Source organism: Schistocerca piceifrons, chromosome 8, assembly GCF_021461385.2.
Source record: "Schistocerca piceifrons isolate TAMUIC-IGC-003096 chromosome 8, iqSchPice1.1, whole genome shotgun sequence".
Classification (NCBI taxonomy): domain Eukaryota; kingdom Metazoa; phylum Arthropoda; class Insecta; order Orthoptera; family Acrididae; genus Schistocerca; species Schistocerca piceifrons.
In genome coordinates this window covers 454,311,330-454,337,339 of record NC_060145.1, presented here as the reverse complement: position 1 = coordinate 454,337,339, position 26,010 = coordinate 454,311,330, and the positions used below count along the sequence as shown (strand labels likewise).

Genomic DNA, 26,010 nt, shown 5'->3' with positions numbered 1-26,010 from the left:
AAAACGTCCAGTTTTTGGGGCAGTGCTTATATGGAGAAAACGGAAGTTAAGTCGGTAGTCTAACTGATAAACAGGAGCAGGGGCTTTTCTGTTAGAAGGTCAGGAGATCCTGTACTATTTGGCATCAAAAGACTATTTTATTTGGAGTGCATGACTCGAGTGTTTTAAAATAGTCTTTAAGCGCGATGCTTCGTTGCCGCCGGTGTTCTACTAAGGACAGTGCAACAAGCTCGGTGTTGGGCAGTGCATGCACCATGTGCGACATGGAGACCTATACAGGGTGTCTCAAACTTTTTGGGACAAATTGAAACAGTTGGTAGTGGGTCAAAAACCGATTATTTCATATAGGGTAATGCACTTTTATTATGGAAATACACAGTGTGCATCATACAACAACAGCATAATTCATACTAACTGTTCAATGTGACGACTACCAGTCTCAGTGCATTCTTGGTAATGGTGCAAGAAGTTCTGCCACACTATGTCAAAGAACGCTAGTGTTTTTTACAGCAAGAAACAGGCAGCTTGGGCCTTAGCAAGCGGCTCTTTATCCGTTTCTATGGGGGTTTCATACATCAGCGTCTTCCTGTAACCCCAGAAGAAAAGTCCATAAGTGGGAGATTGCGCTGCCATGGGATACGACCCCTTAAATCCGACGGTGAGGGTATGTATTGTTCAGGTGGTCATGAACATTGACACTGAAGAGGGCTGGTGCACTGTAGTGTTGAAACCAGGTCCTTTTGTCGACTAGAAGCGTTAAGTCTCGAAGAACCGTTACAGCATATTTTGCAGGAACACCAGGTAATGTGGACTCATCAAATGAGGAGACAGCAAATAAGGTCCTGTTAGGTGATACTGGACAATGTTCACCCACACGTTGACAGAGAATCGTCTTGGTGACCACCAATGCGGGTGGCTTGGCTCGCGTGGATGTTGAAAACGCCATCATGAGTGGATGAGATCTCATCTGTGAACAATAAAAACTGTACGAAGTTCACCACTGCAATGGAAAGTCCACTGACAGAAGTGAGCGTGGAGCTGAAACCTGTTGGTCCCAGTGCTTGCGTGCATTCTTTACGGTAAGAATGTAATACCTGTTCCACCAGTATTCTCCACATTACATCCTTCGACGTGTGCATTTCACGGGAAAGTTGATACTTGCTTATTTCGAGGTGGTTTGCCACACAATCTGACAGAATCTGCTGGAAGTCTGATGTTCAGACATCAGTGGGATCCTCGCCCGGCTTTTTTGTGCCGTGAAAGACTCCATCTATGGGGAGAAACTCCTTACAGTTAGTACGACGCCTGTCGATGAAGCATTCTCTGTACCTTCGTGCTGCTTTATACACACTGCATCCTGTCGCATCGTACGTTAAATGCATGTCAGCCAACTCTAACGTTCCATCTATGATTACATATCACGCACTGTGCATAGTAACACACATGACTACATGACTGTGGACACATAACAAGACGTCCGATGCAGTGGATAACTGGTACGAAGGATAGTGGTGTGTGTGTGTTTGTGTGAGTGTGTGTGTGGTGTGTGTGTGTGGAGGGGGGGGGGGGGGGAGCACTGGTTAATGTGCCGGTGCGATGTATACGATCATCATATGGCACAGGTGCTATGTCACATGACACACATGCTACAAGCTAAGTTGTGTACAGTAGGTCTGTTAAGTGATCAGGGGTGTACGCTGTTTATCACCTGCTGCATGTTCCAACGTACAACAGACGCCCGCGATCTTTGCGAGAGTGCAGCCGAATTGCATGCTCTGTTGCAATACACGCGTTGAGACTGGCAGTCATCGCTTCGAACAATTACTGTGAGCTGCATTGTTGTTATGCAAGGTATGCTGTGTATGTACCGGGTGATCAAAAAGTCGCTATAAATTTGAAAACTGAATAAATCACGGAATAATGTAGATAAAGAGGTGCAAATTGACACACATGCTTGGAATGACATGGGGTTTTATTAGAACCAAGAAAATACAAAAGTTCCAAAAATTGTTCGACAGATGGCGCTTCATCTGATCAGAATAGCAATAATTAGCATAACAAAGTAAGACAAAGCAAAGATGATGTTCTTTACAGGAAATGCTCAGTATGTCCACCATCATTCCTCAACAATAGCTGTAGTCGAGGAATAATGTTGTGAACAGCACTGTAAAGCATGTCCGGAGTTATGGTGAGGCATTGGCGTTGGATGTTGTCTTTCAGCATCCCTAGAGATGTCGGTCGATCACGATACACTTGCGAGTTCAGGTAACCCCAAAGCCAATAATCGCACGGACTGAGGTCTGGGGACCTGGGAGGCCAAGCATGATGAAAGTGGCGGCTGAGCACACGATCATCACGAAACGACGCGCGCAAGAGATCTTTCACGCGTCTAGCAATATGGGGTGGAGCGCCATCCTGCATAAACATCGTACGTTCCAGCAGATATTTATCAGCCAGGCTGGGGTGATGCGATTCTGTAACATATCGGCGTACCTCTCACCCGTCACGGTAACAGTTAGAAAACTAGAATCACGCATTTCCTAGAAGAAAAAAGGCCCGATAACGGTATATGTGGTAAATCCAACCCATACCGTGACTTTCTCGTCGTACAATGGAGTTTCCACGACAGTTCTAGAATTTTCGGTAACCCAAATTCTGCAGTTGTGGGCGTTGACAGACTCTAGGAGCGTGAAATGAGCTTCGTAGGTCCACAAGACGTTATTTAACCAATCGTCATCTTCCGCCATTTTTTTGAAACGCCTATGCCGCAAATGCCCTCAGCTTCACTAATCGCCAGGGAACCATGATGCCGATGGATTTTGTACAGATAGCATCGGAGGTTAAGCCTAAGTGCCAACCAAACAGTAGTGTATGGAACGCCGGTGCGACGTGCGACTGCACGAGCGCTGACTTCCCCGTGCATAGACGAACCCGCTACAGTCTCCATTTCTTCCTGAACTGTCTCAGCAGCATTACGCCTTGTGCTCGGTCGGCTACTACGGGGTCTATCGTCTAAACAACCCGTGGCATCGAACTTCGAAATCATTCTCGCCACAGCTGCATTTGTCAACGGACCTTTACCCGTTCGAATCCCCTTCCTATGGCGATAGGATCGTAACGCTGAACTAGAACATTACCCATTCTGATAATACAGCTTCACTAAAGCCGCCTTTTCAGGTGACGTCAACATGCTTCGACTGCTGGCGCATCTGATTCTCTCTCTCATTACAGCTCCTTTTATACACGATTGTAATGCGCAGTCACTGACGTTTTTCTGTCCAGCGCCATCTGTCGGACATTTTGTGAACTTTGTTTTTTTTGTTCTAATAAAACCCCATGTCATTCCAAGCATGTGTGTCACAAAGTTCACAAAATGTCCGACAGATGGCGCTGGACAGAAAAACGTCAGTGACTGCGCATTACAATCGTGTATAAAAGGAGCTGTAATGAGAGAGAGAATCAGATGCGCCAGCAGTCGAAGCATGTTGACGTCACCTGAAAAGGCGGTTTTAGTGAAGCTGTATTATCAGAATGGGTAATGTTCTAGTTCAGCGTTACGATCCTATCGCCATAGGAAGGGGATTCGAACGGGTAAAGGTCCGTTGACAAATGCAGCTGTGGCGAGAATGATTTCGAAGTTCGAAGCCACGGGTTGTTTACACGATAGACCCCGTAGTAGCCGACCGAGCACAAGGCGTAATGCTGCTGAGACAGTTCAGGAAGAAAGGGAGACTGTAGCGGGTTCGTCTATACACGGGGAAGTCAGTGCTCGTGCAGTCGCACGTCGCACCGTGGTTTATTAAGTTGTCAAATTTATACTGACTTTTTGATCACCCGGTACATAACACAATAAATATGCGTGTCTGGCAGTTGGTTCCGTATCTCTATATAATCTGTTGTGGACCCATTACCAGCTGTTCCGATTTGACCCAAAAGGTTTGGTGCACCCTGTATAGGACAGCGGTTTCCAGCCTCAGTATTAATTTTCAGCAGCGGCGCCTCTCCTGAGTTTGGTTGGTAGGAGGACCGCCAGCAGACTCCCGGACAGCGCTAAGAGTGACCGGCTTGCCCGCAGTACCCGGCCGTGACGACGGCCGTGGCCGGCGACGCCCCCAACGCGACGCTGAGCGCCTTCCTGGACAACGAGACGGCGTCGGTGGCGGGCGGCGTCGGCGTAGGCGGCGTGGGCGACGCGGCCGCTGGCACCTTCTGCCTCGAGTGGGAGGCGGCGCAGCACAACCTCTTCCAGACGGCCAACCTCTTCTTCGCCGCCGCCTTCCTCGTGCCGCGCTCCTTCAAGCAGAGCCTGCTCGTCCTCAGGTGGGTCCTCTGCTCCCCGGCGTGGTCGAAGAGAAGCTCGTGCCCTGCCCACTAAGTCAGTATCTACATCTGCATACGTACGGAGCGTGGCGGAGGATATCCTGCACCATTACTTCTCATTTCCTTTGCTATCCCCCCCACCCCCCAAGTAGAGCGATAGGAAAACTACAGTCTATATCTCTCCGTATAGCCCTAATCTCTAGTGTTTCATCATCGTGGTTCTTATGTGAAACGTATGTTGGCTCCAGTAGAATCGTTCTGCACTCAGCTTCAAATTCCGGTTGCCTAAATCTTATCAACAGTGTTCCTCGAAAAGAGTGTCGCTTCCGCGCCAGGGATTCACATTTGCGTTCCCGAAGCACCTCCGTAACACTTGCGTGTTGTTCGAAGGTGCTGGTAGCAAAGCTAGCAGTCCAGCTCTCAATTCCTTCGATGTCTTCCTTTAATACGATCTGGTACGGATCCCAAAAACTCGAGAATTCTCTCACCAGCGTCCTATATGCGGCCTCCTTTGCAGATGAACCACAATTTCCCAAAATTCTCGCAATAAACCCAAGTCGACCATTCGCCTTCCCCGCCTCAATCTTCACATGCTCTTTCCATTCCATACCACTTTCCCACGCTACACGACTTGACTGTTTCAAGAAGGACATCACTGTTGGTGTACGGGCTTGTTTTTCCTAATCACCCGTGTCAACTTTCCTATTTTTGGAGCTAGCTGCCCTTCATGACTTCAGCTTGTATCCTCCTGCCGTCACTCAGCGAAGACATCTCCCCGTACACCACAGCGTCATCAGCAAACGCCCTCAGATTGCTGCCCACCCTATCTGCCACTTCATTTATGTAAAAGGAAAATAACAGCGACAGTATCACATTTTCCTGGAGCTCTCCTCGCGGTATCTTTGTCTCTAATGAACACTTGTCGTCAAGGAAAATAAGCTGGGTTCTGTTGCTAAGAAGTCTTCGAGCGACTCACATGTCTGCGAACCTTTTCCACGTGCTCGTATCTTCGTTAACAGTTTGCAGTGAAGCGCCCTGTCAAATGGTTTCCGGAAATAGGGAAATATGGACTCTGCCTGCTGCCCTTCATCCATAGTGAAGAGGATATCGAGTGAGTAAAGGGCTGTCTGAGTTTCACACGAGCAATGCTTTCTATACCCGTGCTGATTCGTTGACATAAGTTTTTCTGTATCCAGCCTCCGCCCGACAGGCGACAGGGGCGCGTGTGTTCCCCTAATTTTATTTCTTCTGTAGAGACTTGGAGGTCGACGACTACCGTTTCATTCCTCTGTTTTGATCACTAAGCCATAATTGACACATAATCACACGTCTGATACCCGCCTGTCCTGGGATCTTACGCTCAAATTCTATCATGCTCCTGCCGAAAAGAAAGCGCCTCTCAAGATACGGATTAATAAAATACAAAAATTGAAATAATACACTTCTGTGAAACACAGTTTGCTTCATTCATACACAATATACGCGTGAACAGATGGATTCAATGATCCTGCGTTCTAGAAATACGCACGACACTGCATCAGATCGTCGATTGTGAAAGAAAGTGCAATCATACGGAGTGTCTTAGAAGATACTGATTTGCTTTATCTACATTCAGCAACTAGATAACAGTACCTCGAAAAGGGTTTGTAAGATGGACTTCAATAATAGCAATACAAGACTAATGAAATGTGGTTGAATTAAATAATCCGATATTGAGGGAATTAGAACACGAAATTCAGACGCATTAGCAAGAAAAGCGTTTCTTAAAAATATACATTTATCAACACCGAATATAAATTTAAATGCAATACTGCCTTTTCTGAAGTTATTTATGTGTAATGTAACATACTCATCATCATCATCATCATCATCGCCATCATTAACAGTTTGCAGCCCCAGGCTAGGTATGTTTGGAACACAAGCCTCATCATCTAGTCCCGTTTTCCCACCATCTTTCTGGTTCAGTCTGGTACAGCCCTCGTCTCTTTTCTCGAGACACTCCTCTGCACCTTTCAGCCGTCTGACCCTTGGTCTCCCTTTCGGCCGTTTCTTTGCATTTCCATTTCATGTATCTTCTTGGAAATCCTATTGTTTTCCATTCTCTTTAAGTTCGCATACTATCTTAGCCTTCATATTTCTCTCCTGCTCTGCAAGCGTTCCTCTTTCACTTTTTCCCTTATCCTTTTGTTCCTCACCTTATCTCTCCTTGTTACCCCTGTCCCACTTTCATGTGGCTAGTTGGGAATACATAGCATGAATCTGTGACAAGTGTATCTCGTGGCTTGCCAGTACCATCGCTTAATAGGTCCGCCGACTTGAGTACGTTTGATTTTTTTTTTTTTTTTTGTTCTTTTGTGGGGGGGAATCGGGGTTTAAAAGCATTTATGTATTCCGGCCGGTCCATAGTGTCGATGAAGTCTGGAAACGCATTGTGAGTGGTTGTGAAACCATTTGGCAAACCCATGGGACTTTTCTAACGTGTGCGGCATCGATGAGGAGACGTTCTCAAGACTGCCTTCACACGAGAGGTAGTCAGTGGCGGAGCTATATTGTGTATATCGTCAAGTAGGATTTTGGAACATATACTGTGTTCGAACATTATGATTTATCTCGAAGAAAACGATTTATTGACACACAGCCAGCACGGATTCAGACAATATCGTTTTTGAAACTTCCTGGCAGATTAAAACTGTGTGCCGGACCGAGACTCGAACTCGGGACATTTGCCTTTCGCGGGCAAGTGGCCTACCAACTGAGCTACCCAAGCACGACCCACGCCCAGTCCTCACAGCTTTACTTCTGCCAGTATCTCGTCTCCTATTTTCCAAACTTTACAGAAGCTCTCCTGCGAACCTTGCAGAACTCTTTCAGGAGTGCTAGTTCTGCAAGGTTCGCAGGAGAGCTTCTCTAAAGTTTGGAGAGTAGGAGACGTGGTACTGGCAGAAGTAAAGCTGTGAGGGCGGGGCATGAGTCGTGCTTGGGTAGCTCAGTTGATGCCGGCACGGTAGCTCAGCGTGTTCAGTCAGAGGGTTAGCTCCCTCTGTAATAAAAAACTGAGTTAATCGATCAACAACGAACTCAAACGGATGTCTTACGACGTCCGCCCCGAGTAAATGCAATGAACAATATCGAACAAAATGAGATTTAAAAAATTAAGAAAAATGTTGGTAGAGCACTTGCCCGCGAAAGGCAAAGGTCCCGAGTTCGATTCTCGGTCCGGCACACAGTTTTAATCTGCCAGGAAGTTTCATATCAGCGCACACTCCGCTGCAGAGTGAAAATCTCATTCTGGAAATATCGTTCTTGTGAAACACAACCACCTCTTTTTAATTATGAGGTAAATGAGTGCTGTTGACAGGGGATGTCAAATTGATTCCTTATTTTTAGATTTCCAGGAGGCTTTCGACACCGTTCCTAACAATCGTCTTCTAACAAAACTGCGTCCTATAGACTATAGCCTCAGTTGTGCGAATGGATTCATGATTTCCTGTCAGAAAGGTCACAGTTCATAGTAACGGACGGAAAGTCATCGAGTAAAACAGAAATAATATCCGGCGTTCCCCAAGGGAGTGTTATAGGCCCTCTATTGTTCCTAATCTATATTAACGACATAGGAGACAATTCGAGTAGCCCTCTTCGGTTGTTTGCAGATGACGCTCTCATTTACTGTCTTGTAAAGTCATAAGATGACCAAAACGAATTGCAAAATGATTTACATAAGATAAATCTATGGTGCGAAAAGTGGCAACTGATCCTGAATAAAGAAAAGTGTGAAGTTATTCACATGAGTGCTGTTGTGTACATAGTTCCGCGTAGTCAGCGCGTACACAACTTTCCCACTAGAGCGCGCCCCGCTAAGCAGAACAGCGCAGGCGCAGCGATCGTCCATCTCCGCACTACGAGATGGCGCTGTCTTAGAAACGGACCAAATTCTGCTTCCGCCGATCCGCGTATTAATATGTAACGCAGCCAGTGAGATTGCTGCTAACGTAGAACCTTTTCTCCTCGCGGATCACACTCCCGCAGTGATACCTGAATGCGCGAGGTATTATAACAAGTGTACAGAACTCCGATCAGTCAGTCTGCATTTGTCTGCATTAGTCTGTACCAGTCTGCATTTGTCTGTACTAGTCTATAGTCAAGTTTCAGTCTGCACCTAATAAGATTATCATATTCCTGTACATAGCCATCAAGAGAAATGTATAGACACTTTGTCAAGTATCAGAGATATGTGAGAATAAGATTAACTTACCAACACCAAAGGAACTTCAGATTGTCAATTGTAAATAGCATCCAGAATCAAGTTACGTAATGTTTATGCTTGTTACTATTTTAATAAATGTGTGTGAAAATTAATCAGGTTCTGTTTAAAGTTGGTCACCGTCAATCTGCTACTCTAAGCGTGCAAGTGGTATTTATATCGTCTGACCTAACTGTCGAAGATAAACACGCCACGATAAGACCACGAGACATATTGCTGACACTCGCCTACTTCGTTAGAGCGACAAGTGAAATAATCTGATGGTGTGTGTACCACAAGTACTAAAAGAAATCCGCTAAATTTTGATTACGTGATAAGTCACACAAATCTTAAGGCTGTAAATTCAACTAAATACTTAGGGATTATAATTACAAATAACCTAAATTGAAACGACAGCATAAATGATGTTGTAGCTAGAGCAAAGCAAAGACTGCAATTCATTGGCAGAACACTCAGAAGGTGCAACAGGTCTACTAAAGACTATGCTTGTCCGCCCTGTCCTGGAGTATTGATGTGCGGTGTGGGATCCGTATCAGGTGGGACTGACCGATGACATCGAAAACGTACAAAGAAGGGCAGATCGTTTTGTATTATCGCGAAATGGTGGGAGATAGTGCCACAGACACGATACGTGACTTGGAATGGCAATCGTAAAAACAAACGCGTTTTTCGTTGCGACGGTATCTTGTCATGAAATTTCAATCACCAGTTTTCTCCTCCGATTACGAAAACATTCTGTTGGCATCTACCTACATAGAGAGAAATGATCATCACGACATAATGACAGAAATCGTGGCTCGCACAGAAAAATTTAAGTGCTCGTTTTTCTCGCGCGCCGTTCGAGAGTGGAACGGTAGAGAGACTACTTGAAGGTGGTTCATTGAACCCTCTTCCATCCACTCTGTTGAGAATAACAGAATAACCACGTAGATATAGATGAAGTCTATTTCTGCACTCTTTATTTCGGGGCGTTCTTTAATAAGGTGTTCGTGAACTCTATTGTGAAATCGTAGGTTTCTGGGCTTATGTTTACTAGGATTGACGGCCGGGGTGGCCGAGCGGCTCTAGGCGCTACAGTCTGGAACGGCGCGACCGCTACGGTCGGAGGTTCGAATCCTGCGTCGGCCATGGATGTGTGTGATGTCCTTAGGTTATTTACGTTTAAGTAGTTCTAAGTTGTAGGGGACTGATGACCACAGATGTTAAGTCCCATAGTGCTCCGAGCCATTTGAACCATTTTTTTTTTTTTTTTTTTTTTTTTTGTGGCTCTGGTAGGGTACTGGCGATGACGAGGAGGGAGGTATTAGATGTCTTTGTGGCCAGATAACGAAGGTGTCATCAACATTTCGAACTCAGCATTCTGGGTATAATGGTGCGGATTGGAGTGCCGTTTCTGCAAAATGCTTCCATGAAGACGTCTGCCGTAACAGGCGAGAGAGAGGAGCCCATAGCTACAGTGTCTGTCTGTTCGCGGATGTTTCCCTAACGCAAGGCATCCGATGTCTGCGAATTAGTCTGCCACGGTTTAACGACCACCTATTTCAGTTGGAAAGGGGAATTCTATGAACAGACGGACGCTGTAGGTATGCGCTCCGCCCTGTCGCCTGTTGCAGCAGACATCTTCCTGGAAGCATTTGAAGAAACAGCATTCCAATCAGCAGTCCTACGCCCAGAATGCTGGCTCCGATATCTTGATGACACCTTTACATGAGAACATGGAGAAGAACAGGTACAGAACTTCCACCAAAACCCCAATCAGCAGCACAGCAAACTTCAATTCACTACGGACATGGGAAAGAATAGCGCGCTGACTTTTCTCGAAGTGGAAGTTTACCAAAAAGCGTGATCGTAAACTTGGCGACGAGGTGTATATAACGCGCGCCGGCACGGACAGGTAACTGCATGCTTCCTCCCACCATCGTCCTACTCAGAAGAAATCCGTTCTTCACACTTTAACCGACAGGGCCCATAGGATGCGCGACGAAGAACATATGAAGGGTGAACTACAAAACCTCAGGTCCGTTCTTGGAGCTAATGATTATTGGATAAAACTATGGCAGCAAAGGATGTAGGCAATGGGGAAGTGCAAAATGAAGCACAAAACATCGTCCTGCTACCATATGACTGAGAGTCAAAATTCTCCACCGAATAGATATCAAGCAGCAGCGGCAGCAGGAAAATGAAAGGTGTTCTTTTGGTCAACGAAAGAAGCAGCTGACGAACTACCTGCCGCAGCAGCTTACTAAACCGGTATTTAATGTAGCGCGACCGACCAGCACATCAGTACCTGGCCATGAAAGATATATCTGAGTAAGGCAACACACCATTTCAGCGCTGGCAGAACACCAGGATGAGTGCGACAAACAGACAGGATTTCGAGAAGTTCGAATGTTGACGAAACAGCTACTTACCTTCAGTAGTAAGATCAGAAAGGTTGTGGAAACAGCCAAGCGACCCGCTAACGAGAACGTAAAGGGCGGTACAGAAACGTGGCGTCTTGGCTGCCATCGGTAACGGCTCTACGGAACGGCAGTTCATGAGAAGCAACGCGCAACACACCACACACACACACACACACACACACACACACACAGACGCACACAGTGGCGCGCGGGAGACAACAGCGGTCGCAGACCCACAGAGTACTGGCACGCCTCCCCCGGCACTAGCCAGCAACTAGTAAACAGCGCTACGTTAGAACTGCCACCCATTGTCCATTCGCCTGTTTCCGCTAGTGGCAACCAAATAAGCAAACACCAGTCGATAACTCCATTTCCACCAATGATAAGCAGTAATGCAAACACCAATAAAGAATGTCCAACACCGTTCCGTCTCATCCTCAATACGCTGTCGAAGCTCGATAACACTGTCTTCTGGCAGTGTATGTGGACCACAGCTTTCCTCATTGAGCATTTAGCCAAAGACCCTGAGGAAGGCCGTTTGCGACAGTGGCCGAAGCGTCGGAGAATTTCACTCATTGACAATGCGGTCACTTACCCACGTTTTATTGAGCATATACAAGGTGGTCCATTGATCGTGACCGGGCCAAATATCTCACGAAATAAGCGTCAAACGAAAAAACTACAAAGAACGAAACTTGTCTAGCTTGAAGGGGGAAACCAGATGTCACTATGGTTGGCCCGCTAGATGGCGCTGCCATAGGTCAAACGGATACCAACTGCGTTTTTTTCTAGAATAGGAACCCCCAATTTATATTACATATTCGTGTAGTATGCAAAGAAATATGGATGTTTTAGTTGGACCACTTTTTACGCTTTATGATGGATGGCGCCGCAGTAGTCACAAACATATGGCTCACAATTTTAGACGAACAGTTGGTAACAGGTAGGTTTTCCAAATTAAAATACAGAACGTAAGTACGTTTGAAAATTTTATTTCGTTTGTTCCAATGTGATTGTTCCAATGTAATATATGTACCTTTGTGAGCTTATCATTACTGAGAACGCATGCTGTTACAGCGTGATTGCCTGTAAATGCCACATTAATGCAATAAATGCTCAAAATGATGTCCGTCAACCTCAATGCATTTGGAAATACGTGTAACGACATTCCTCTCAACAGCGAGCAGTTCGCCTTCCGTAATGTTCGCACATGCATTGGCAATGCGCTGACGCATCTTGTCAGGGGTTGTCGGTGGACCACGATGGCAAATATCCTTCAACTTTCCCCACAGAAAGAAATCCGGGGACGTAAGATCCGGTGAACGTGCGGGCCATGGTATGGTGCTTCGACGACCAATCCACCTGTCATGAAATATGATATCAACACCGCTTCAATCGCACGCGAGCTATGTGCCGGACATCCATCATGTTGGAAGTACATCGCCATTCTGTTATGCAGTGAAACATCTTGTAGGAACATCGGTAGAACATTACGTAGGAAATCAGCATACATTGCACCATTTAGATTGCCATCGATAAAATGGGGGCCAATTATCCTTCCTCCCATAATGCCGCACCATACATTAACCCGCCAAGGTCGCTGATGTTCCACTTGTCGCAGCCATCGTGGATTTTCCGTTGCCCAATAGTGCATATTATGCTGGTTTACGTTGCCGCTGTTGGTGAATAACGCTTCGTCGCTAAATAGAACGCGTGCAAAAAATCTGTCATCGTCCCCTAATTTCTCTTGTGCCCAATGGCAGCACTGTACACGACGTTCAAAGTCGTCGCCATGCAATTCCTGGTGCATAGAAATATAGTACGGGTGCAATCGATGTTGATGTAGCATTCTCAACTCCGACGTTTTTGAGATGCCGGGTTCTCGCGCAATTTTTCTGCTACTGAAGTGCGGATTAGCCGCGGCAGCAGCTAGAACACGTACTTGGGCATAATCATTTGTTGCAGGTCGTGGCTGACGTTTCACATGTGGCTGAACACTTCCTGTTTCCTTAAATAACGTAATTATCCGGCGAACGGTCCGGACACTTGGATGATGTCGTCCAGGATACCGAGCAGCATACATAGCACACGCCCATTGGGCATTTTGATCACAATAGCCATACATCAACACGCTATCGACCTTTTCCGCAATTGGTAAACTGTTCATTTTGGGTAATGTATCACGAAGCAAATACCGTCGGCACTGGTGGAATGTTACGTGATACCACGTACTTATACGTTTGTAACTATTACCGCGCTATCTAACACAAAGCGAAAAAAGTGGTCGAACTAAAACATTCATATTTCTTTACATACTACCCGAATATGTAGTATCAAATGGGAGTTCCCATTTTTTGTATACATAGTTCCGCGTAGTCAGCGCTTACACAAATTTCCCACTAGAGCGCGCCCCTGTAAGCACAACAGCGCAAGCGTAGCACTTGTCCGTCTCTGCACTACGAGATGGCGCTGCCTAAGAGACGGACCAAATTCTGCTTCCGCCGATTAATATGTAACGCAGCCAATGAGATTGCAGCTAACGTAGAACCTTTTCTCCTCGCGGATCACACTCGCGCAGTGATACATGAACGCGCAAGGTTTTATAATGAGTGTACACACCTCTGATTAGTCAGTCTGCATTAGTCTGTACCAGTCTGCATTTGTCTGCACCAGTCTGTACCAGTCTATATTAGTCTGTACCAGTCTATATTAGTCTGTACCAGTCTATAGTCAAGTTTCAGTCTGCGCCTAGTAAGATTACTATATTCCTGTACATAGCCATGAAGATAAATGAATAGACACTTTGTCAAGTATCAGAGATATGTGAGAATAAGATTAACGTACCAACACCAAAGGAACTTCAGATTGTCAATTGTAAATAGCATCCAGAATCAAGTTACGTAAGGTTTATCCTTGTTACTATTTTAATAAATGTGTGTGAAAATTAATCAAGTTCTGTTTAAAGTTGGTCACCGTCAATCTGCTACTCTAAGCGTGCAAGTGGCAGTTCTATCGTCTGACCTAACGGCAGAAGATAAACACGCCACGATAAGACCACGAGACGTATTGCTGACACTCGCCTACTTCGTTAGAGCGACAAGTGAAATAATCAGATGGTGCGTGTACCGAAGGTATTACAGTACGCACACCACACCATTAAAACAAAACGCAGTTGATATCCCTTTGACCTATGGCAGCGCTATCTAGCGGGCCAACCATAGCGCCATCTGGTTTTCCCCTTCAAGCTTGACGAGTTTCGTTCTTTGTAGTTTTTTCGTTTGATGCTTATTTCGTGACTATTTGCTCCAGTCACTATGAATGGACCACGCTGTATAATTATTTAACTGAAGTCTCCGTGGGAAAAGAACTGAATGAGCTTTCTGATACCACTTCGCGGTGACAAACGAAGAGACCGATACCCGAGTCGCCGTGGTGCGCAGGGGCCTGCTGTGCGTGGGCTTCCTGCTGTCGGCGCTGTGGGCGGGCATCCACGTGTGCTCGCCGGACGTGTTCGCGTGGAACGCCGGCCTGGTGCTGCTGAACGCGGCGCACTCTGCGCTGCTGGGCGCGCGCTTCCTGCCGCCGCCGCTGTCGCCCGAGCTGGCCGACGTGTACACGCGGCTGTTCCGGCCGCTGCGCGTCTCGCGGAAGCACTTCAAGGAGCTGGCGCGCTGCGCCCGCCTGCTGCGCTGCGCCGCCGGAGACACGTACGCCGCCGAGGGCGCCACGCCCGCCGACGAGCGCCTCTCCGTGCTGCTCAAGGGCAGGTCAGTCCACTCCAGAAACTGGCCGACGCGTGCCAACCTCTCCGCACCGGTACGTCAGTAGAGTAGTTGCGAGCCAGTCGCGAGGGACTCTCCAGCCGTGGCAGGCCAGTCCAGCTGCTGAGCTCTCTGTCCAAGGTACGTCACTTCTGTAGTTGTGGGACAGCTGAAGAAGTGTCCGACCAGGGCATGTCACCCCACAAGTTGAAGATTAGATGCATATTAGAATGCTGAAGATTAGATGGGTAGATCACATAACTAATGAGGAGGTTTGAATAGAATTGGGAAGAAGAGGAGTTTGTGGCACAACTTAACTAGAAGAAGGGACCGGTTGGTAGGACATGTTCTGAGGCATCAAGGGATCACCAATTTGGTACTGGAGGGCAGCGTGGAGGGTAAAAATTGTAGAGGGAGACCAAGAGATGAATACACTAAGCAGATTCAGAAGGATGTAGGTTGCGGTAGGTACTGGGAGATTAAGAAGCTTGCACAGGATAGAGTAGCATGGAGAGCTGCATCAAACCAGTCTTAGGACTGAAGACCACAACAACAACAACAATGGCGAACCTATCTCTATCTGGCAAACTGAATTCAGCTGGCAGTAGCAGTGCACCGGCACGACAAACGTGAGTTGTAGGGTTCATAGGGTTGCTAACACTGTCCGCCTCCCTCCCCGCCATCAAAAATGCAACACACTGTCTAGCCTATGATGCGTCATTGTGGTCTACATTCACTCAGCAGATGCGCTAACCCCGTAACGCCCCCTCGCACAGTGGCTTTGCACAACTGCACCCTAGTGTAATCTTTGGATGTAGTGGTTGGCATATCTGCCTAGTGAACACAAGACACAGTTTCTATTGGTGGCCTTAGTACAAAGTTTTATTCGTCGCTTCAGTCTGCATATACTGTAGGTGTCAAAATACATAAATGAAAACGCCTGTCATGCGCAAGACCCACTAAAGTTGCACGACGTGTGTGAAGCTATCCAGCCAGTTCAGGTCCGTACGGCTGTGAAACTCTCCAGTTGTGACAGCCACATCTGGTTCCTAAGCGCCATTTGTGAACCTCTCAGCCAGGGTAGGTCACTGCAACTGGAGTACCCTCCACCCAGCGTAATTCAGTTTTCCGATGAAATGAAACTACATGCTCCCAGAGGCCTTTTCAAGTCTCGAAAATTAGTGTCGAGGCTAGGACCTGAATTTGGGTCTCCTGCGCACTAACCCTGACACACACAGTGGTTACGGTTACTACAGGCCACACCACAAGTTGGGAAACGGGGCCAAATTTCTAGTAGTTTACTGTCGAGTTGAGATTTTTCACAAATGTTTTATTCGTATCTTACAGAAACTAGCAGTACGGCAATAAACAGCCTTTTAAACACGCCGCTAACGGCAATCAAGTAATTTATAGCAATATAACCATTTAAAAAAAATTTAAAAAAAACACAGAAGCTAGCAGTACGGCAATAAACTACCTTTTAAAACACGCCGCTAACGCCAATCAAAGTAATTTATAGCAATACAACAATTTAAACAAATTTAAAGAACATTAGTAAATAGGCTACTAAAGTAAATACATAACTTTGTTAGTAAAGTACCGTGAGGTAGTGAATCTATCAACACCGCCATTAAAAAAATTAAAGAGCTCTCAGCAAACACACGATTAATGGCAATAAAAGGAATTTACAAACTTGGAGGAATTTAAAGAAGTTTTAAACAAAAGAGTCCTGGAATATCATTAGAACATAACAGATATGACGAACCCGTGTAAAGCGGCCACAAATCACCCACTCAGGGATGCTCAGGCTACGCAGAATGCTGACCAATTTAAATACGCCCTTAAACACAATTGCCACTCTCAGGCTGGTCACTGCACCGACCTTTAGCCAGCGAAAACTTGTAATAAGATGGCTTAACTTGCTGACAGAATTAGAGCAAACCTCGTGCAAGGAAACATTACACCACACAGTCCTGAATGAGCGACCACATGATCAACCAACAAGAAGCATGAATTTACTCATAACACGCGACAGAATAGGGAAACAATTAAACTGCCAAAATTACACCTCCCATCGGACAGTATCGAGAGGAGGAGGAAAGATCACTGTCTTCAATTACACCGGGACCAGGGACAGGAAACCCGGTCGCCGGAGGCCACAAGGCAGAAGAGACGCTGGTTCCACAAAATTATTACTTAATGATTGAACCTTCCACGAACTTAACTTGCAATTATGCTCGAACAGGCAGTACACGACCTCCGATGGGAAGGATCCAGACATCCGACCGCACACGCGTCGCCAGTGTAACCAAAACGCCACGGTCACGCGACAACACGCTCTGTCACCGGAGTTCACGTCTTCTCTGCAACGTTGACGGGTAGTGACCGCTCATTCATGTTAGGTGTCTCCTTTTAAACTCCAGTGTTGAAACGGAGGATTTAAAGAAGCTGGTTAACGTCCCACCAAGGTGAAATGAACAGCTACTACTCGTGGGGCGATTCTGTATGCAACCAACCCGCGGGGAGCTCTTCCGTCAACTCGACCCGCTCGTTACACACAACCGACATACATCACGTGACGACTCGGTACAACCGACCACGCCTGCTTCGCGCTGGAGAGCCACACTCTCGCTGCGCGCACGCCCCTACTTCCGCGCCACCACACGTGGTTACAACCGGTCAAAGATCACACTTCCTCCATAGCAGTTTCCCGGAAGCAAAAACGCAGAGATATCGATAGCAGAGGGAAAAGACAACCAAGCAGCCACTTGATGACAGACAACATATCAAACAAACATGTCAGGGGAAGAAAAGGAAAACCAATGCAATCTAAACACAAGGTGTAGTACGAGTCGATACACGGCTCAAACCCATAACGCCCCCTCGCACAGTGCACAACTGCACGGACTGACCTACTAGTAACCTAGTGTAATCTTTGGATGTAGTGGTTGGCACATCTGCCTAGTGAACCCAAGACACAGGTTCCAATGTTGCCCTCGGTACAAATTTTTATTCGTCGCTTCAGTCTGCATATACTGTAGGTGTCAGAATACGTAAATGAAAACACCTGTCATGCGCAAGACCCACTGAAGTTGGTATAAACACGCTGGGTACACGGCTTTTCCTCGTTCCCCGTCTGCGACGTTCGCCATGACTGTCTCAATGCAGTATCGCGCTCTGCTTGTAAAACTGTATTGCAAGAGTTATGACAGTGCACACGCAGCTCTGCAGAAGTTCCGGACACTGAAGTGTTTGGAGAAAGGCGTGGGTCCGATGACCGCTGTCGGTCTGGAGAAAATGATTCGTAAATTCGAAAAGACGGGTTCTTTTGGCGTGCAACCTGGTAGAGAGAGGAAACGAATTGATTCGACGTCAGTGGAAGCAGTGGCCACTGCAGTGCGGGAGGAGACGAGTGGTGGTGTGCAAACGTGCAGTGCACGGAGAATCGCCCGAACATTGGACATACCCGTGAGCACGGTGCGTAAAATCCTACGAAACATCCTTCTTTGCTATCCATTCAAAATTACCCATTTGCACGAGTTGCTTCCTGTTGAATTGCCTGCAAGAGACCTTTGCTTTAGAATTTATTGCTTGCATGTAACTGGACAATGATTGGCCGTGGAAGAGTTTGTGGACAGACGAAGCCCACTTCCATCTAACAGGATATGTCGGTACACACAATTCTCAAATATGGGCAGCGGAAAATCAACACGCAAATCAGTACCACTTCATCTTGAAAAGGTCACTGTGTGGTGCGGGTTTACGGCATCATTTATCATAGGGCCATATTTTTCTGAAGAGACAGGTGCTTCCGGTCCTGTTACCTGTACCGTCGCTGATAAGCGCTCTCTCTCTCTTTTGCGCAACCACGTCATTCCAGCTCTCCAACAGCGCGGATGGGATAATTTTTATGCAAGATGGCGCTCCTCTGCACATTGCAAATCCAGTTAAGCACCTGCTGAAGCGCCATTTCGGAAATGCTAGAATTATCAGCCGCCATTTCCCTACAGCCTGGTCGTCCCGATCACCTGATCTTAATCCGTGTCACTTCTGGCTCTGGGGCTATCTTCAGTGTTGCGATAGAAAACTTAGCTGCATTGAAGGCGCCCATTGCGCAACACATTCTGAACGTGACACCGGAAACACTTCGATCAGTTGAGGAATATGTTGTTTCTCGATTTGAACTTGTTGCAGAAAACGGTGGACAGCATATTGAACATGTTTTGTGCCAGTCACACAGAAATCGATAATTTGATTTGATTTTTATTGATGCTTTTTAAGCGGTTTTTCGCCTCAGGAAATTAAAAACCGATTTTTGCCACCCAATGTGATATTAACTTGACGTGGTGGATGGGCTTACGTAACTAACCGTATGACACTTGTACACCTATGCACACTATGTAGTACAGTTTGTTCAGTGTCAAACATACACCTTAGGCATTGTTGTACACTCCTGGAAATTGAAATAAGAACACCGTGAATTCATTGTCCCAGGAAGGGGAAACTTTATTGACACATTCCTGGGGTCAGATACATCACATGATCACACTGACAGAACCACAGGCACATAGACACTGGCAACAGAGCATGCACAATGTCGGCACTAGTACAGTGTATATCCACCTTTCGCAGCAATGCAGGCTGCTATTCTCCCATGGAGACGATCGTAGAGATGCTGGATGTAGTCCTGTGGAACGGCTTGCCATGCCATTTCCACCTGGCGCCTCAGTTGGACCAGCGTTCGTGCTGGACGTGCAGACCGCGTGAGACGACGCTTCATCCAGTCCCAAACATGCTCAATGGGAGACAGATCCGGAGATCTTGCTGGCCAGGGTAGTTGACGTACACCTTCTAGAGCACGTTGGGTGGCACGGGATACATGCGGACGTGCATTGTCCTGTTGGAACAGCAAGTACCCTTGCCGGTCTAGGAATGGTAGAACGATGGGTTCGATGACGGTTTGGATGTACCGTGCACTATTCAGTGTCCCCTCGACGATCACCAGTGGTGTACGGCCAGTGTAGGAGATCGCTCCCCACACCATGATGCCGGGTGTTGGCCCTGTGTGCCTCGGTCGTATGCAGTCCTGATTGTGGCGCTCACCTGCACGGCGCCAAACACGCATACGACCATCATTGGCACCAAGGCAGAAGCGACTCTCATCGCTGAAGACGACACGTCTCCATTCGTCCCTCCATTCACGCCTGTCGCGACACCACTGGAGGCGGGCTGCACGATGTTGGGGCGTGAGCGGAAGACGGCCTAACGGTGTGCGGGACCGTAGCCCAGCTTCACGGAGACGGTTGCGAATGGTCCTCGCCGATACCCCAGGAGCAACAGTGTCCCTAATTTGCTGGGAAGTGGCGGTGCGGTCCCCTACGGCACTGCGTAGGATCCTACGGTCTTGGCGTGCATCCGTGCGCCGCTGCGGTCCGGTCCTAGGTCGACGGGCACGTGCACCTTCCGCCGACCACTGGCGACAACATCGATGTACTGTGGAGACCTCACGCCCCACGTGTTGAGCAATTCGGCGGTACGTCCACCCGGCCTCCCGCATGCCCACTATACGCCCTCGCTCAAAGTCCGTCAACTGCACATACGGTTCACGTCCACGCTGTCGCGGCATGCTACCAGTGTTAAAGACTGCGATGGAGCTCCGTATGCCACGGCAAACTGGCTGACACTGACGGCGGCGGTGCACAAATGCTGCGCAGCTAGCGCCATTCGACGGCCAACACCGCGGTTCCTGGTGTGTCCGCTGTGCCGTGCGTGTGATCATTGCTTGTACAGCCCTCTCACAGTGTCCAGAGCAAGTATGGTGGGTCTGACACACCGGTGTCAATGTGTTCTTTTTTCCATTTCCAGGAGTGTATGATTCATTTGTCATTTGTAGTCGACCACTATTAAATTTTGATTCTTACAGCGCCATCTATTGCTATGTAACTATTTATTTTTCTTCTGCCATACGTTTTCCCTCTTCTGCGATGATATTCCTTTGCAATTTTACGTCATTGTGACCAATGGTGTTATTTCTACAGCGGTTTGAAAGTTTAATTATAATCACCCTGTACATTGTAAACGTTTGAGACTTGGAAAGGTCTCTACAACCATATAGTTTTACTCTATTAAAGCACCTATGCCTGAAGAGCCTCTGCAATCCCGTTTATATTAGGGGAATACCAAGTCGGCTGATGGGTGAATGGGAATTTGGATTATGGGGGGAGAGTGCTAGGATAGCCCGTGCAGTTGTGCAGAGGCAATTTTTGTCTGGTTGCCACAGTGGTTAGCACATCTGTCTACTGAGCAGATGACCTGTTTGAAGCCGACCCGGTACAAATTTCATTTGTCACTTCAGTCTTTGTATACACAGTTTTGTGATGTTTGCGAAGCTCCTTAGCCACGACAGGTGAGTCCAGTATTTAAAGACCAGCCATATAACTCTCCAGCCTCCCCCTGTGCTATGTCCGAAGCTCTCCAGTCAGAGCACTTCCTCCCAGTCACTGTTCGCCTAGCGACTGTCTCATCAATAAAGACATGCTATTCCAGTTGCTGCATTATGGATGCAGAGCTCTCCAGACACCACAGATCGGGCCTGCCATTCCTTGAGAAAATCTCTCTCCTACCTGGAAAAGGTCAGTTGAGTCAATGTAGGCTCGATGCAAAACTCTCCACTTGGAGCTAGTCAGTCTACTTCAGTCTAGATGCTATGGGCATGGGGAAAAGCTCTACAGCCAGATAAACTCATCCCAATTGTTGCAGGTAAGACACGAAACTCTCCTCTTGCGATAGGACAGTCCAGTCACTGAGGATCTGGCATGGAGTTCTGCAGCCTATGGAGATCAGACATGTCGCTGTTGACGAAGAATAAATTGCTCCAGTCTGGGAAGGTTACTCCTGTTGCTACGTTCATGGTGATGAACTGTCAAGTGAGAGAAAATCAGTTCAATTGCTTTGTATGATCCGAACATTTCCAGCCATGGCAGGCCAGTCCAGTCACCATCAGTCCATTCAGGCAGGTCAGTCCATTTATTAAAAAAACTAAAAACCCACCTCGTTTTTTAATATATAAACCAACGATTGCTCACATGCTGCGATGTTGAAGTTTCTTATATCAGTACATTTGCTATGAGTTAGTTGTGAAGGTCACCAGCTTGGTCAGGTTAGCTCTGCCACTGTTTCTGGCCGACCGGTGTGGCCGAGCGGTTCTAGGCGCTTCAGTCTGGAACCGTGCGACCTCTACGCTCGTAGGTTCGAATCTTGCCTCGGGCATGGATGTGTGTGATGTCCTCAGGATGATTAGGTTTAAGTAGTTCTAAGTTCTAGGGGACTGATGACCTCAGATGTTAAGTCCCATAGTGCTCAGAGACATTTGAACCATTGTTTTCCAAATGTTGTAAATTTGTAAACTCGTTGTGGGCTCACTACAACTACCCTGGACAAGTGAGTCCAGTAACAGCAAGATCATGCAGAAAGCTCTCCAGCGAGGGAAGGTCTCTCAAATAGCTTGGAAATGAAAGTCCAGTCGCTGAAGTACAGGCAGTAAAATCACTAGACTGGTCAATCTATTGACTACACTCATGCTCATAAATTAAGGATATGGTGATACATAGTGAAACAAACCTCCGATGGGCGGTTTGTGGATTTAAATAAGCTCAGGGTATGACCATGTGGTGCGTTTGACCTGCGGTCGTCGCACAGTGGCGCTGGCAGCAGCCCACATATGCAGAGGTGTGTTGTTGCATGTCAGAGTACAGTGCAGCGAGTAAGTGTGCAGACATTTTCAGATGTGCTAATGGTGACTATGTGTAGAAAATGGCTCAAATAACACATATTGATGACGTTATAAGGGATAGAATACTGGGGCAGCTGGAGGCTGGTCAAACACAGCAGATCGTGGCACGGGCCCTCTGTGTGCCACAAAGTGTAATCTCAGGATTATGGCAACGATTCCAGCAGACATGAAACACGTCCAGGCGCTATAATACAGGACCGATATCTCACCATCAGTGCCAGCAGACAGCCACAGAGTACTGCAGGTAGCCTTGCTCAGGACCTTTCCACAGCCACTGGAACACTTGTCTCCAGACACACAGTCTACAGACGACTGAACAGACATGGTTTATTCGCCCAGAGACCTGCAAGGTGCATTCCACTGAGCCCCGGTCACAGGAGAGCCCATAAAGCCTGGTGTCAAGAACACAGTACATGTTATGTTCATGGACGAGTCCACATATAATCTGAACAGTGATTCTCACTGGGTTTTCATCTGGCATGAACCAGAAGCCAGATACCAACCCATTAATGTCCTTGAAAGGGACCTGTGTGGAGGTTGTGATTTGATGGTGTGGGGTGGAACTATGGTTGGTGCACATACACCCCTGCATGTCTTTGACAGAGGAACTGTAACAGGTCAGGTGTATCAGGACGTCACCTGCACCTTTTCAGGGATGCAGTGGGTCCCACCTTCCTCCTGATGGATGATAACACATGGCCCCACTGAGCAACCATCGTGGAGGAGTACCTTGATACAGAAGATATCAGGTGAATGGAGTGGCCTGCCTGCTCTCCAGACCTAAACCCCATCTAGCACATCTGGGATGCTCTCGGTCGATGTATGCTGCACGTCTTCAAACCCTTATGACACTTCAGGAGCTAAGACAGGCCGTGGTGCAAGAATGGGAGGCTATAGCTCAGCAGCTGCTTGACCACCTGATCTAGAGTATGCCAACCCATTGTGTGGCCTGTGTACATGTGCATGGTGATCATATCCCATATTAGTGCCGGGGTACATGCACAGGGAACAGTGACGTTTTGTAGCACATGTGTTTTGGGACGGTTTTCTCAACTTATCACCAATACTGTGGACTTACAGATCTGTGGCGTGTGTATTCCCTATGTGCCTATGCTATTAGCGCCAGTTTTGTGGAGTGCCACGTTGTGTGACACCACATTCTGCGATTATCCTTAATTTATGAGCATGAGTGTATAAGCCCATAGTGAAATCTCTAGCAACGGCAGGTCTGTGCAGCTATTTACGGTCAGGAGCAAAGCTCTGTAGCCGTCACACATCAAGCTGGTCACTGTAGACCAGATGAAGAACTGTCCAGCCAGGGAAAATCTATCGACTATTTTCACTACCTTTTCCTTTTGTATTACAACTTTTAGAACTGACACATTTCTGTATGTATGTTTGCGTGTGTGCATTTGTGTGTGTGTGTGTGTGTGTGTGTGTGTGTGTTGTGTGTGTGTGTGTGTGTGTGTGTGTGTGTGCACATGGACATGAGTCTGAGTGAGTGCATGTGTGGTATTTTTAAGGTGCTTTTATATTTTACGTGTAGCTGATGCTATATCATTCTACAACTTTTGCAAAAGCTTCTTTAATACAATTTTAGAACAAGCGCTATAGGCCTTGCTGTCATGCACCTGAACAGCACACCATTATCATCAACAATATGGTCGGCACTAGCAGTATGTGACGTGACGTGTGCGTGCTGTGTTGTGACGATGGCTTACCTCGTGCCGGCAGGATGCGGGTGAGCTGCGACGACGCCCACCTGCACTACATCACGCCTCACCAGTTCATCGACTCTCCAGAGTGGGAGGCCAACCACAGCAGCAGCGACGACCTCTTCCAGGTGAGCGCCGGAGCCTCCATCGCTCAGCTACTCGATCGCTGACTGCCACAGCGTGTAATCCTGGCAAACGTTCATTTACTGCATTTGCTAAGATGCGTGTAGTTAATATTTTCAGTCTTGCCAGTCCGTGAGATGTTGAACTGCATACTAAACAGACCAACAAGAGTGTTTGTTTTGGAATTTGTACTAACTTTCTCATTTACAAAAATTTATCAAAATTCAGTATCAGCATTTCAGGTCCAGTTTCAGTGAAATTATGTCGTAAAGATGATCTTGTTTTATAATCACCTATACCTGTTGTTATGATATGTTGTGCATTTTTCTGACACCTCACCTCGCCTTTGATTCCTCTACGAATTGCAACTCAATGCTTCTCTTTCCTACGACGTTTGAAAATAAGGCTTTAGATTTCAGGTTGCCCTACTGGAAGGCAATGCAGATGCCCAGATCGATGAGTGCTGAGGTCAGATTAACTTCTCCAAATCATCACACTGGCTAGTTCGGTATAACAGGTCGCAGAACTAGTAATGCAGTTACAGAAATGCCAGCCGTGGGTCTGCATGTTTAAGACATTTCCCCCCTGTTGGCTCGTATCTCCCAGTGAATTGTGATGTTTGTGACGTTCAAAGGGCAATTTAGTAGGTAATGCAACACATTTTTTTTCTCTGAAAACATACTGGTTTTACCCGCATTCCAATATGCCATATTATTCCCCACTCCATTGGCTAGGAACCCTAATTTGGAACATAATCTCGGTACAACGCGACGGCTTCACGCCACCCTTCTGAAAGGGCGTGTGTGCCCGCATGGTGCCACTCTGCTGTCACTCTACCCCATCGCCGACGTGCTGCTTCAAGCTGGGTGCATCCTTCATTGGGCTGAAGGGATGGAAGTCGGAAGGCGCGAGATCATGGCTGTAGGTTCGATAAGGAAGGACAGTCCAGTGAAGTTTTGTGAGCTCCTCTCGGATGTGCAGACATGTTTGAGGTCTTACGTTGTCATGGACAACCAGAAGTTCTTTTGCATTTTTGTGGCGAAGAACACGTTAAATCGTTCCAACATTGCAGAAGTCATAGGTGTGTGCATCCGACCACAGGTCTGCGCGACCTTTTCGCTATGACGACAGACGCCTCGCCCAGTGATTTACCGTGCTTTTGTTCACTGCCAGTTCTCCTCAGATATTCTGCAAGCACGTATGAGTATTTCGATGCTCTAAACTAAATGACAGCTTTCTGCTCGGAAAGCCGTTTCGAAGGCTATGTGCAAGCGCCACCACCCACCACCCAGCCAAACCTCATGAAAATGCAGGGCTAAAACGGAAATATTCCACGAGCAACGAGCAACGAGCACCCCTCATGTTTGTCTTCAGATCTCCTCCGCCCAAATTCGAAAATTTTAGCGTGTTGACATAGCAGTTATGATGGTACTGTGCCTCATAAACACAACGTTGTTCATTGGTTTGGTGAATGTACAGGGGGGCACTCAGCACATAGGCCATCAGTGCCTTTATTAAACGAATTCGAGACGAAAGTGGCTAAAATATTTAAAATTACATTTCAAAAAGTTAAATACGAAATATTGATCTGATACTCTGTGCCAGACTGTGCTGTACAGAGATCTGTACTTCATTC

At 47.1% G+C, this 26,010-nt stretch overlaps 1 protein-coding gene across 1 annotated transcript in view; it reads left to right on the top strand.

The window, feature by feature from the left end:
* LOC124712445 (blood vessel epicardial substance-like) overlaps nucleotides 1-26,010 on the top strand; it is a 171,704-nt gene that overhangs the window by 4,933 nt on the left and 140,761 nt on the right. Inside the window, exons 2-5 of the mRNA XM_047242739.1 lie at nucleotides 4,076-4,156; nucleotides 4,199-4,320; nucleotides 14,424-14,750; nucleotides 24,271-24,379. Of these exons, the coding sequence (XP_047098695.1) occupies nucleotides 4,076-4,156; nucleotides 4,199-4,320; nucleotides 14,424-14,750; nucleotides 24,271-24,379 (639 nt within the window). The remainder of the gene's footprint in view (nucleotides 1-4,075; nucleotides 4,157-4,198; nucleotides 4,321-14,423; nucleotides 14,751-24,270; nucleotides 24,380-26,010) is intronic.